The sequence below is a fragment of the Sus scrofa genome, chromosome 2 (genome assembly GCF_054392235.1).
Source record: "Sus scrofa isolate SSC_HxYL_T2T_F1_AM1 chromosome 2, Sscrofa_HxYL_maternal_Yorkshire_Landrace_v2.0, whole genome shotgun sequence".
In the NCBI taxonomy this organism is placed as follows: Eukaryota; Metazoa; Chordata; class Mammalia; order Artiodactyla; family Suidae; genus Sus; species Sus scrofa.
The window spans coordinates 87,988,086-88,000,955 of record NC_139384.1 but is presented as its reverse complement, the minus strand read 5'-3'; the positions used below and the strand labels follow the sequence as shown (position 1 = coordinate 88,000,955).

Sequence of the window (12,870 nt, the reverse complement as noted above, 5' to 3'; positions counted from 1 at the left end):
ATTTTCCCTCTTTATTGGGCCTGTTTGTTTCAATGCTGTCTCTGCAAATTCAGCCCATCTGTCTCCTTCACTCTTCCCTTGGGGCTTTTGGTGGGGGGGACCCCATCCCACTGTGCAGCCCCCCCAGTTGACAAATGACAAAGCCACACTGCAGCACCCCCTTTTATTATCCAGTGGGGAAAAGGCACCCACACCCTCCACCCACCTGCACTGCCCTCCCCAATACCCACCCCCAACCCCTCAGTCCTTGAACCTGCGGGCTGCCTGCAGCTTGCGATAATAGCCTTCTGCCTCTGCCTCCATGGCCTCGCGCTCACCTAGTGCCAAGCTGCCCGCTTTACGCCGCAGCGTTGATTCCCGGCTTGCTGGCCCCAGTGCCCCATCAGCCATGCCCAGGGGAGGCAGCCCCTCTCCAGTGGCCAGGTTGACAGTGGCCACGGCCCCAAACCGTGGCTCTTCCTGATCCACATCACTAACCGATGAGCCTGGGGACACCCCTGAAGGCTTGGGCCCCCCACGGAAGCCCCGGGCCAGGTCCCCCAGCTCATAGGTGCCCTCGCACTCTGCCCCCTTGGCCCCGCCACCTGCTGCCTTCCACTCCCAGGGGCCATTACCCGCAGACAAGTGGACCACAGGGTGGTGGGGAGCATGCGCATCAATAGTGACAATGCTGGCTGAGTCGCGGTCTGAAGGTGACCTGTACTGGGAAGAGTCGGAGCTAGCACTGGAGGATGAGGCCGTCTCAGCCACCTTGGGGCCAGGCCCACCTGGCGCCTTGGACATGGCAATGACCTGCAGCAGCCGGGGTGGGTTAGCCACGCGAGGCTGGGTAGAAGCTGCGGCCATCGGGGCTCCGCTCTTCTCAGCCATCATGAGCCACTTGGCACGCACCGCTGCACTGCTCTTCGGGGACAGGCTAGCTGCAGCCTGGGCCCCCTCCTCAGGGATGTGCACCAGTGGCTGTGGACCAGCCCTTGGAGGGAGAATGACCCTGGGCCCAAGCCCTGGCCGGGCCTGGACAGTAGGGTAGAGTGAAGGTGGGGCCGGACCGCCTTCCTCTCCCTCCTCCTCCTCATCCTCCTCCTCGTCCTCCTCTTCTTCTTCCTCCTCCTCCTCTGCCATGGGCTCAGCGGGTGGTCGGAGGTGCCCAGGGCTGGCCTCATCTGGAAGCCCCAAGCCACGGCCCTCCAGTGACTTCTGCTTCCACTCGCTGATGAGCTGTTTGGAGCGTGAGGCATCGAGGGGCACGTGGATGGTCATGTGGCGGCGGGCTGGGTCGTCCAGCGAGGGTGTGCTGACACGGGGCAGCGTGTGGCTGAAGGTCACCATGTTTTCTTTGCCCATGGGGCTGCGAGGGGCCAGCAGGTCCACGTCCACACTGGCCCGCTTCAGGCTGCCCAGTGAGGTCTTGTCACGGGCCACGGGCCGGGGTACACCCTCCAGCCGCCCAGGCGGGCCCAGCTCATCTGTGCTCACTGACTTGTTCTGCTGGTACACCGAGTCGTGGCCCCGCTGGGTCAGTGCCCGCAGTGCATCCTTGGCAGGCGCCGGGGCTACTGGCTTCTCCGAGGGTGGGGCCTGGAAGTTGCCCACTGCATGGCAAGCCTGGGGGGTGAGATGAGGGCGGAGGGTGAGGCCAGAGTGCCTGCTAGGGGATCAACTTGCCATGAGGAGTCAGTGAGGGGAAGTCCATCTCCTTCCCAGTTGGCCAAATTCTGGCCTCCGGGCAGTCCCTCTGCATGTCTAGCAAGTCTGGGTTGTTGAGATTCAGACTGGAGCGTCCAAGGGACAAAACTGGCAGTCGCCCCAGAAGGGCCTGCCCTCCCCCCCACCCCTCGAGAGCCTGTGCCTCCCCTCAGCCCCTCACCAGGTAGGCAGCGATGCCAGCACCAATGAGGAAGCCGGCGTACACATCCACAGGGTGGCTCCGGTACTGTGTTATCTGGGTGAGGCCGCAGACACCCGCCGCAATGGCAAAGGAGAACACCAGGCTGGGCTTCAGCAGCTTGGTGGTGTCTGAGATGACAGAGTTGAAGTACATCTGCAGTGGGCAGGGCAGGTGGGGCGGTCAGGGCCTCTGGTCACCACGGGGGCAGCCAGGGTGCCAGGAGGGGCGGCCGGGACTCACCGACACATAGACGGCTGCAAAGGCAGACAGGGTGGCGTGCTGGGATGGGAAGGTCTTCCTGCAAGAGGCATCCAAGGTGAGCCCCGTGGCTCTGGGACCACACTGTGCCTCAGTTCCCCTGCATGCTGCACAGGCCTGGGGCTGGACACACTCACCGAGCAGACAGGATGGCGTGGGCATCATGGCCGGAGCAGATATCCTGCGTGATGTAGGGGTTGGCCTCACACGATGTGCCCAGCAGGGTGTAGTTGGGTTTGCAGACGGTCAGGAAGAAGGGTGCATGGTAGCCCGTGGCCAGCTGGATGACGTCAGTCACCAGGGCCGTGGCACACAAGCCAAATACGTGGACCCCTGCGGGGCGGGAGGGTCAAGGCCAAGGTGTGGGAGCAGGGGCCAGACCTGCCTGCCAGCCTCAGGGCAGGTTTCCATGAGGGGGCAACTCACCCACAAAGCGCACCGTCCGCCGAAGGAAGGAGTTGAAGTTGCAACCGCCAGCATGGATGCTGCCCTCGGCCCCACCTGGGCCCCCGCCGCGGCCCCACAGCCGGGACTGCAGGCAGTACAGCACGCCCTCGCCCACCATGATCTGCCAGACAGGGAGGCACTCAGCCGGGCTCCCAGCTGCAGCGCCCCCACTGCCCCAGCCCCATGCCAGACTCACCGAGGCTGCCGGCGCAGCGAAGGCCAAGCTGAGGAGCATGAGCAGCGGGATAAGCTCCTCGCTGGTCTCCACGTAGGGCATGGAGAGCGTGCGGTCGTAGCACTGGAAACCCACCTTGGCCGGCTTGAAGAGGTCAGTCAGCTCCAGGAAGTAGAGAGACACGATGGAGGATGCCACTATGGGCAGCTGCAGAAAAGCGGACAACCAGCCAGGGTGAGCCCACACTCATTCAGCAAGTCATCCACCCATGAATTCAGTCCCATCACTGATTCCCCCACTCATCAGCTCATTCAAAACCCAGTGACACCCACCTGTATAACACCCATAGGTCTATCCAACAAACCATTCCTACATATGATTTATGCAGCAGTCCACTGATGAACCCATTCATCAACACTCTTTTTCTTTTCTTTTTTTTTTTTGGCTTTTTAGGGCCGCACCTGTGGCATGTGGAAGTTCCCAGGCTAGGGGTTGAATCGCAGCTACAGCTGCTGGCCACAGCCCCACAGCCACCTGGGATCCAAGCCGCGTCTCTGACCTACACCACAGCTTACAGCAACGCTGGATCCTTAACCCACTGAACAAGGTCAGGGATTGAACCCACATTCCCATGGGTGCTAGTTGGGCTGATTATAACCACTGAGCCACAAGAGGAACTCCCCCATTCATCAACACTCTAACCATCTGTCTATCCATCATCCATACACCCCCGTGCTTCTCTCCCTCCTTCCATTCATCTACACATCACCTATCCATCAGGATTCCTTCCATCATCCATCTATCCACCTCCCCCCTTCCTTCCCTCCTTTCATCATCCATTCATCCACTCATGCTTCCTTCCTTCTATTCATCTACCCACCTACACATCCCTTCTTCCATTTCTTCACTCACCCACCCTCATTTTCCATCACCTATCTAGCAATTCTCCATCCATCCACCTGCCCATTCACCCATCCATTCATATCCATCATCCAACCATCTACCTGTGCCTCCTTTCTTCCATCCATCCATGCATCCCAATCGTCCATCATCTTTCATCATCCATCCATCAATCCACCACCCAACTCATCCACCCATTCATCTTAACATCATCATCCATCCACCCATCATCCATGCTTCTACCTACCCATCCTTCCTTCCATCATCCATTCATCCATATAACTATCCTTCTATCAACTTCCAACATCCATCTACTTTCTACCTATCCCACCATTTACTGACATAACCATCCATCCACACACCCTCTCTTCCATCCATCTGCCTCTCCATCCATCATCTTCCATCATCCGTCCAATTCATCCTCTTACCCGTCCATCATTCATCTATCAATCTACCATCCATTCATCCATTTGTTCATGTTTTCTTCCATCTCTCAATCCATCCACCCATCCATCATCCATCTTCCCTCCCAAAACACATCCATCAGGAGCTCCTGTTGTGGCTCAGCAGGTTAAGAATCCAACTAGTGGAGTTCCTGTCACAGTGCAGTGGAAAGGAATCTGACTAGCAACCATGAGTTTGCGGGTTCGATCCCTGGCCTCACTCAGTGGGTTAAGGATCCAGTGTTGCTGTGAGCTGTGGTGTAGGTTGCAGATTCGGCTCCGATCCCGTGTGGCTGTGGCTGTGGTGTAGGCCAGCAGCTGTGGCTCCGACTGGACCCCTAGCCTGGGAACCTCCATGTGCCGTGGGTGCAGCCCTTAAAAAAAAAAAAATAGAATCCAACTAGTATCCATGAGTATAAGGGTTTGATCCTGGCCTTACTCAGTGGGTTAAGGATACGGTGTTGCTGCAAGTTGTGGCATAGGCCACAAATGTGGCTCGGATCTGGCATTGCTGTGCTTGTGGAGTAGGCCAGGAGCTGCAGCTCCAATTTGACCCCTAGCCTGGAAACTTCCATATGCCACAGACGTGACTCTAAAACAAAAAATAAAAACAAAATACATTCATCAATCCACCACACATCCATCTACTTACTCATTCACTCATCAATCATCCATTCATCCAAACACCCATCCATCCATCCACCAATTTCCAATATCGATCTATCCAATCACTCATTTTCTATCTGTCCAACCACCCACCTACTTATCCAGTCCATCCACTTCATCCTCCCTCCCATCTACCCATTTATTTTATTTATTTATTGTCTTTTTGCCATTTCTTGGGCCACTTCCACAGCATATGGAGGTTCCCAGGCTAGGGGTCCAATCAGAGCTGTAGCCACCAGCCTACGCCACAGCCACAGCAATGTGGGATCCAAGCCACGTCTGCAACCCACACCACAGCTCACAGCAATGCCGGATCCCTAACCCACTGAGCAAGGCCAGGGATCGAACCCACAACCTCATGGTTCTTAGTCAGATTCTTTAACCACTGAGCCACGATGAGAACTCCCAACCCATTCATTTATCTATTCATCCATCATCTTCCATCATTCCACATCCATCCATCCAATCTCTCCACTTATTCATCCATCCATCATTCTACCCACCTGCCCACGCATTCTTCATCATGTATCCATCAATCTACTGTCCTTTTTTTTTTTTTTTTTTTTTGGTTTTTAGGGCCACACCTGCGGCATATAGAGGTTACGGGCTAGGGGTCGAATCAGAGCTACACCTGCTGGCATATGCCACAGCCACAGCAATAAAGGATCGAGCCACATCTTCAACCTACACCACAGCTCATGGCAATGCCGGATCCTTAACCCACTGAGCGAGGCCAGGGATGGAACCCACAATGTTACTCGTCAGATTCGTTTCCACTGCACAACAAGAACTTCCTATCATCTATTTATTCATTCACAAGTGCTTCCTCCCTTCTCTTCAACTGTCCATTCACCTAGCCATCGACTCACCCTCCCAAAATACATCCATCAATCCTCCATCCATCCGCTCACTCATACACCCACTCATCCATCCACCCATTCATCCATCAAACTATCTATCTGTCATCTTCCATCATCTATCCATTAATCCACCATCCACCCATCAACCCACCCATTCATCTGGAGTTCTGTGGTTAAGAATCCAGCATTTTCAGTGCAGCAGCTTGGATCACTGCTATAGCAGGGGTTCAATCCCCGGACTGGTAAATTCTGCATGCCACTGGAGTTGCCAGGGGAAAAAAAAAAAAGGTCTCATTCATTCATCCCAACACCCATCCCTCTGTCCATCATCAACTTTCCAACATTTATCTATATATTTATCCACCCATCCCACCACCCACCCATTCATTCTTCCCTCCATGCATCATCTTCTATCACCCATCCATCCACTCATGCTTCCTTCCTTCTGTTCATCCATCCACCTGCCATCTCCCATCTATCCATCATCTCCCATCATCCATCAATCTACCAACCATCCACCTACCCATTTTCCTTTCACCCACACTTCCTTCACTCCATCCATCATTCAACCAGCTACCCATGCTTCTTTCCTTCCATCCATTCACCAACCTACCATCTTTCATCAACCATCCAACCACTCACTCTTCCATCTATCCATTCACCCATCCATCCACCCATTAATCTTACATCATTCATCCACCCATCTACCCACATACCCACCCATCCATTCATAAATCCACCATCCATCAACCCAACCATCCACTCATCCATCAATCATCCATTCATCCAAACACCCATCCCTCCATCAACTTCCATCATCCATCTATCCATTTATTCATTTTCCACCTATGTGACCGCTCACCTGCCCATTCTCTCTCCCAGAATACATCAATCCATCATGCACCATCACCCATCCATCTCCCCATCCTTCCTTTCTTCCATTCTCCCTCCATCCGCTCATCCTTCCTTCCTTCCACCCACCTACCCTCACACCATCCATCCTCCCTCCCAAAATATAACCATCAATCCATCATCCACCCACTTATCCATCCAACTCTCCACCAACCCACCCATCCATCCTCCCTTCTTCCCATTCATCTACCTATCATCCACCTACACATCCTTCCTTCCCTCCTTCCACTCACCCATCATCTTCCATCATCTATTAATCCACCATCCATCCATCTGCCCATCTGTTCGTCCACCTAGCCATTATCCATTCACCCATGCTTCATTCCATCCATCCACCCAACTCACCCATCTATCCATCATCCAACCATCCACCCATGCTTCCTTTTTCCTTCCATCCATCCACCAATCTATCACCCATCTATAAACTCATCATCCATCAACCCATAAATCCACCATTCATCCACAAACCCACCCATCCAACAATCATTTTGTCTTTTTGCCTTTTCTAGGGCCACTCTCATGGCATCCACCAATCATTCTTCATCTAAACACCCATCCCTCCATCAACTTCCAACATCCAACCATCCATTTATTCACTATACATTCATCCAACCACCTATCACCCATTCATCCACCTATCCATCATCTTCCATCACTCATGCTCACTGGCTTCCTTCCATCTACCCATCAAGATACCCACACATCCATCTGACCACCGTCATCTATCCTCCTTCCCAAGACTACATCCATCAATCCACCATGCATCCATCTACTTACTCATCCATCCACTAATTCATTCTTCAACCCATCCACCCATTCACCCACCTATCCATCATCTTCCATCATCCATCCATCAATCCTCCATCCATTCATCCACTCACTCATGCTTCCTTTCTTCCTTCCACCCGTCCACCCACCTTCCCAAAATACATCCATCAATCCACCATCCATCCACTTACTCATCCATCCATATTAAACTACCCATCCATCATCTTCTCTCATCCATCCATAAATCCATCATCCATCCATCAACCCACCCATCCACTCATCTATTCACCTGGACTTCCCCTGTGACACAATGGGTTAAGGATCCAGCCTTGCAACTTCAGTGGCTCGGGTCACTGCTATTCCACAAGCTCCATCCCTGGTCCAGGAACTTCTGTATGCCACTGGAGTGGCCAAAAAACCTCACCCATTCCTCCAAACACCCATCCCTCTGTCCATCAACTTCCAACATACATCTACCCCTTATCCATTTTCTATTCACCTAACCACACACTCACCCATCCATCCCTCTTCCATCATCTATCCATCAATCCACCACTCATCTATCCATCTTTCCTTCCTTCCTTCTACCCACTTCATGCATTTCTTTCTTCCTGCCACCCTTGCTGTCTTGAACAACCTAGAAACAACAGACAGGTTCCTGCTTCTGGGCCCTTCCTCTCAGGGATGGATGGATGCACTTACACCTCTGGGGTCCTGGCCCTCCTCAGAGACACCCTTCCTGGCACCAGTCTCTCCATCCCTTGTGCTACTTTATTTCCTCTGGACCCCCACACCCCTAAAGTGCCAACTTCACACTCAGCCTCAAGAACACAGATGTCTGGCCCATGGCAGGTGCTGAATGAATAAACGAATGAGTTGGCTGAGTTCATGCAACCATCCTTCTGCACACCCAGGTCATGTGACCCCAGGAGCTAGGCACACACCTGCTCACACCAGGTGTAAGGAATGGGCAGAAGGTTGAGGGTCAGGAAAGCTGAGCTTCCCTTGACCAAGCTGCAGATGTGGAGCCCAAGGAAGGTGGGAGGGCAAGATCTACACCTTAGTCACACACTCACTCATGCTGTCAAGAGCTTCTGGGGACCTTCTGATGGAAGCCACCCTCCCAGTGTCCCATGCCTCCCCCTCTGGTCCAAGGGTCTCAGACTCAAAACACCCACAGGGGCCAAGTGGCGCTGGCACATCTGGGGCCCAGCAGCCTTGGGAAGCCTCCACCTCCACTCCCGACTTGTACAGCAACTTGAGAGGGGCTTTGGCCCTCCATGCAGCCCTGGGCTGGGGGGTCCCAGAGGGGAAACACCAAAGTTGAGTTTGCGGGCCGGGCTGCTGTCCGAGAAGCAATTATTGAGCACCTAAAGCATGTAGGCATGAGGCCCAAGGCAGGTGAGTGAAGTGGTTCATAGCCACCTGCCTGGGTCTGGATCCTGGCTCCACCTCTTTCCGTGCCTCATTTTCCCCAGGTGAAAATGGAAAGGATAAAGTGGCCTTCCCCCAGGGCTTCAAGGGGACAACTGGATGAGTAGATTATTAAAAGTCCTTAGTGCAGTTCCCACCATGGCACAGTGGGTTAAGAATCTGACTGCAGTGGCTCTGGTCGCCGTGGAAGCGAGCACTTGATCCCCGGCCTCGGGCACAGTGGGTTAAGGATCCAGCGTTGTTGTGGCCGTGGTGTAGGCCAACAGCTGCAGCTCCAAATCAACCCCTAGCCTGGGAACTTCCATACGCTTCGGGTGTGGCCCTAAAAAGACAAAAAAAAAAAAAAAAAAAGGAAAATCATTCACATACACTCATCATGTCGTGCCAGTGTGCCAGATTTGGGCGTGCTATGTTTTTTGTTTGTTTGTTTGTTTTAGGGCCGCACCCACGGCATATGGACGTTCCCAGGCTAGGGGCCAAATGAGAGCCACAGCCTCCCGGCCTACATCACAGCAATGCAGGATTCGAGCTGCATCTGCAACCTACACCACAGCTCATGGAAACACCAGATCTTCAACCCAATGAGCGAGGCCAGGGATCGAACCTGCAACCTCATGGTTCCTAGTCAGATTCGTTTCCACTGCACCACGATGGGAACTCCTGTTTTTGTTTTTTTTACTGTGCCTGTGGCATGCAGAAATTCAGGGATCAAACCTGCATCACAGCAGCAACCCAAGCCACTGTAGTAATACCACCAGATCCTTAACCTGCTGATCCACAAGAGATCTCCGGGGTAGGGGTCTTTAAAAAACAAATGTGGGGAAGTTCCCACTGTGGTGCAACAGAATCGGCGGCATCTCTGCAATGCTAAAGACGCAGGTTCAATCCTGGCCAGCACAGTGGGTTAAAGGAGCCTGCATTGCCACAGCTGCAGCATATGTCACAACTGCGACTCCATATGCTGCGAGGCAGCCAAAAAAAATAAATAATGTAGGAGTTCCCTCTGTGGCTCATTGGTTTAAGAATCCAACTGCAGCAGCTCAGTCACTGGGGAGGCACAAGTTTGATCCCTGGCGCAGTGAGTTAAAGGATCTGGTATTGCCACAGCTGTGGTTCAGATTCAACCCCTGGCCCGGGAACTTCTATCAACCACTTGTGTGGCCATAAAATTCAAAAAAAGAAGAATTTATTACTGGCAGTAAAGGAAATGCAGACCTGAGCTTGGACTCGGTTATGTGCCAATCAGGTTGGTCAAAATCCAAAACTCCACTAACACTCAGTGCCGGCACAACTGTGGGGAAACAGGCATAGGCGTGCAGGTGTGTGAGGGGACAATGCTGTGGCCTCTGTGTGAGGAATCTGGGGTCTTTCCCCAGTGACCACAGCCTCTGCCCAGGGAGGAATCTTGCCAAAAAACTCACCCCTGTGTGGAGTGTTGTAGGTAGAGCTTAAAGAGCTGCCTTACAGGAACGTGCAACAAAAAGGCTAGGAAGAATCCCCGTGTCTAGCTCCCTGCAGTTGGTTCCCTCAGTTCCAGAGTACCATGCAGCAGGGAAAAAGGATGCCCCACCCTTACGTGGGATGATGGTAAACAAAGATCTCTGCTATAAGAAAGCCAAGGGGAGTTCTCACTGTGGCACAGTGAGTTAAGAACCTGACTGCAGCAGCTTGAGTCACTGCGGAGGCTTGGGTTCCATCCCTGGCCCAGCGCAGTGGGTTAAAGGATCTGGTGTTGCCACAGCTGTGGCTGGGATTTAATCCCTGGCCGAGGAACTTCCATGCGCTGTGAGTGCAGCCATTAAAAAGAAAAGAAAAACGCCAAGAGCAGGAACTTGTTTTTTTGTGGGTTTGTCTTTTTTATTTTTCGTCTTTTTCCGAGGATGCACCAGCGGCATATGGAGGTTCCCAGGCCAGGGGTCGAATTGGAGCCGTAGCCGCTGGCCTATGCCAGAGCCAAAGCAATGCAGGCTCCGAGCCGTGTCTGCGACATACACCCCAGCCCACGGCAACGCCGGATCCTTAACCCACTGATCAAGGCCAGGGATCAAACCCACAACCTCATGGTTCCCAGTCAGATTTGTTAACCACTGAGCCTAGGTTTGTCTTTTTAAAGCTGCTCCCAAGGCATATGGAAGTTCCCAGGCTAGGGTTTGAATGGGAGCTGTAGCTGCTGGCCTACACCACAGCCACAGCAATGCAGGAACCGAGCCTCATCTGCGATCTACACCACAGCGTGGGATCCTTAACCCACTTGAGTGAGGCCAGGGATTGAACCCCCATCCTCATGGGTACTACTAGTCAGATTCATTACCACTGAGCCTCATCAGAACTCCAGAATTTGTGTTTTAAAAGGTGGGTGTGGGGGGGTAAGGGCTACATCTAGTGGACTTAAAAGGGTGTGAAACCATTTCTGGAAAGACACAAGTGAAGGGAAGTGGTGGTGAGAGGGCCTCAGGGCACAATGCCTTTAGAACACTGAGAAGGGATAACAAAACCGGTAACGAGGATTCAAATGCAAATTTGAAAAATAATCAGGTTTTCTGCCCTTGGGGACGTGCCCACCGGCCTGGGTGACCCTGCAAGGAGTGGGGTGGGTGTGCAGTTTGCTCTGGCCTGGCGGCCACCCCCTCCTCCACCCACTCTATGCCTGCGCCGCTCTGGAGCTGGGTTTTCCCTGCGTGTCAAATAGGGGGCGCTGTGGCCAACCCAGTTGCCAAGCATCCAAGTACGGATCAACGTCACCTGCACCAGGTGGCTTGCATTTATTCTTTCATTTTTTTTTTTCAAACATTCGTAAGGCCCTCACTACGTGCTGGGCATGTTCTAACAGTTTGGGGAAGTGCTCCAGCTGCACCATTAGCAGAAGAGAGATTTCAATTCACACTCTCAGGCCTCCACCCCAAAGGCTGAAGGAAGACCCTACATTCACACCCAGCGCCCCCTCCAAGGCCGCCCCACACTTTGCTCCAGCCCCTCCACCTGAGATTCTGACCTGGACCTCACACTGAAGGTCCCGTCTCGCAACATTGGCCCAGAACACCCTTCTGCGCCTCTGGAACTCCTACTCGTCCCGCAGAGCCCAAGTGTTCGGACCGCCCCCCATTACCACCCCCTAGGCACCCTGGCTGTGCCCCAACCGGAGAAAGACGCGAGCTGTGAGGGTCCCCGAGAACTGAGGCCTCTGCCCCGCTCCCACCCAGCGCAAACCCACACCCCACTCACCTCCACGAAATAGAAGCAGGGCAGAAGCGTCATGCTGTCCTTCGGGGTTTTATTCTTCTCCTTGGTCGAGATCATGGTGCCGCGGAGGCCGTGTTGGATGGGACAAAGCCGCGCTGGAGGAGCAGAGGCGCAGATTGAGCCCTGGGGGGAAAGCCCGTGCCCGGCGCCGGCGGGGAGGGGCGGGCGAGACGCGGAGGAACCGCCCTGGGAAACTGAGGCTGGGGAGGGGGGACTGCCCGCGGCCTCCCCCCGCACACTGCGGCCCTGCCAGACAAGCTGCTGCCGCTCGGGTGGGGGGTCGGGAGGGGGCTCGGCAGAGAGGACGGGGCCGGCCTGGCCTCCGGGCCAGGCCCGTTGCGCGCGTCGGGGCGAGGGCCTCCAGAACCACGGAGCCGGGGCCGGAGAAGAGGTGGGGTCCAGCCCTCCGCCCGCAGGCCCCCTCACCTGGCACGCCGGCGCCCGGAGGGCGGAGCTGGTGGAGCTGGCGGCGGCGGCAGCGGGGGCTGCGGCGCGGCGAGCACAAAGCCGGCACCTCCCCTACGGGGGCGGAGGGGAGGCGGGGAGAGAGGGACCCCGCCCGGTCCGAGACCCCGCGCCCGGCGGCCTACATGCGGCGCGAGGGGCGGGGGTTCTTTGTCTCCGCGCGTCGGGGGCGCCGCGCGCGTCCGTCGCCGGCCCGGCCCCGGGCGTGCCGTCCCCGCCTCCCCGGCTCCCGCGCCCTCCGTCTCTGGGTCTCACGAGTCTCCGTGAGCGGGCACGGGCCGGGGTCTGCAGGCTTCTCCCCTCCCGGGCCTCTCTGATGGCTCTAGGAAGCCCCATCGAGGCTGGGCGTGGGCGGGGGGGTCTGGGTCTCCGGGTCTCTCGCCTCCGTGTCCCCCTCCCTGGCGCCCGCCGCTC

General features: G+C 55.0%; 1 protein-coding gene across 1 annotated transcript; it reads right to left on the bottom strand.

Moving 5' to 3' along the window:
- Positions 1-149: 149 nt before the first annotated feature.
- PLPPR3 (phospholipid phosphatase related 3) lies at positions 150-12,608 on the bottom strand. Its single transcript, XM_003353964.6, has 8 exons — positions 12,418-12,608; positions 11,974-12,086; positions 2,790-2,975; positions 2,573-2,714; positions 2,284-2,479; positions 2,129-2,186; positions 1,868-2,041; positions 150-1,605 (listed from the first exon to the last, which is right to left on the bottom strand). The coding sequence occupies exons 2-8, from the start codon at positions 12,046-12,048 to the stop codon at positions 241-243; spliced, it is 2,196 nt and encodes a 731-aa protein (XP_003354012.3). The 5' UTR covers positions 12,049-12,086; positions 12,418-12,608; the 3' UTR covers positions 150-240.
- Between the last annotated feature and the right edge of the window lie 262 nt (positions 12,609-12,870).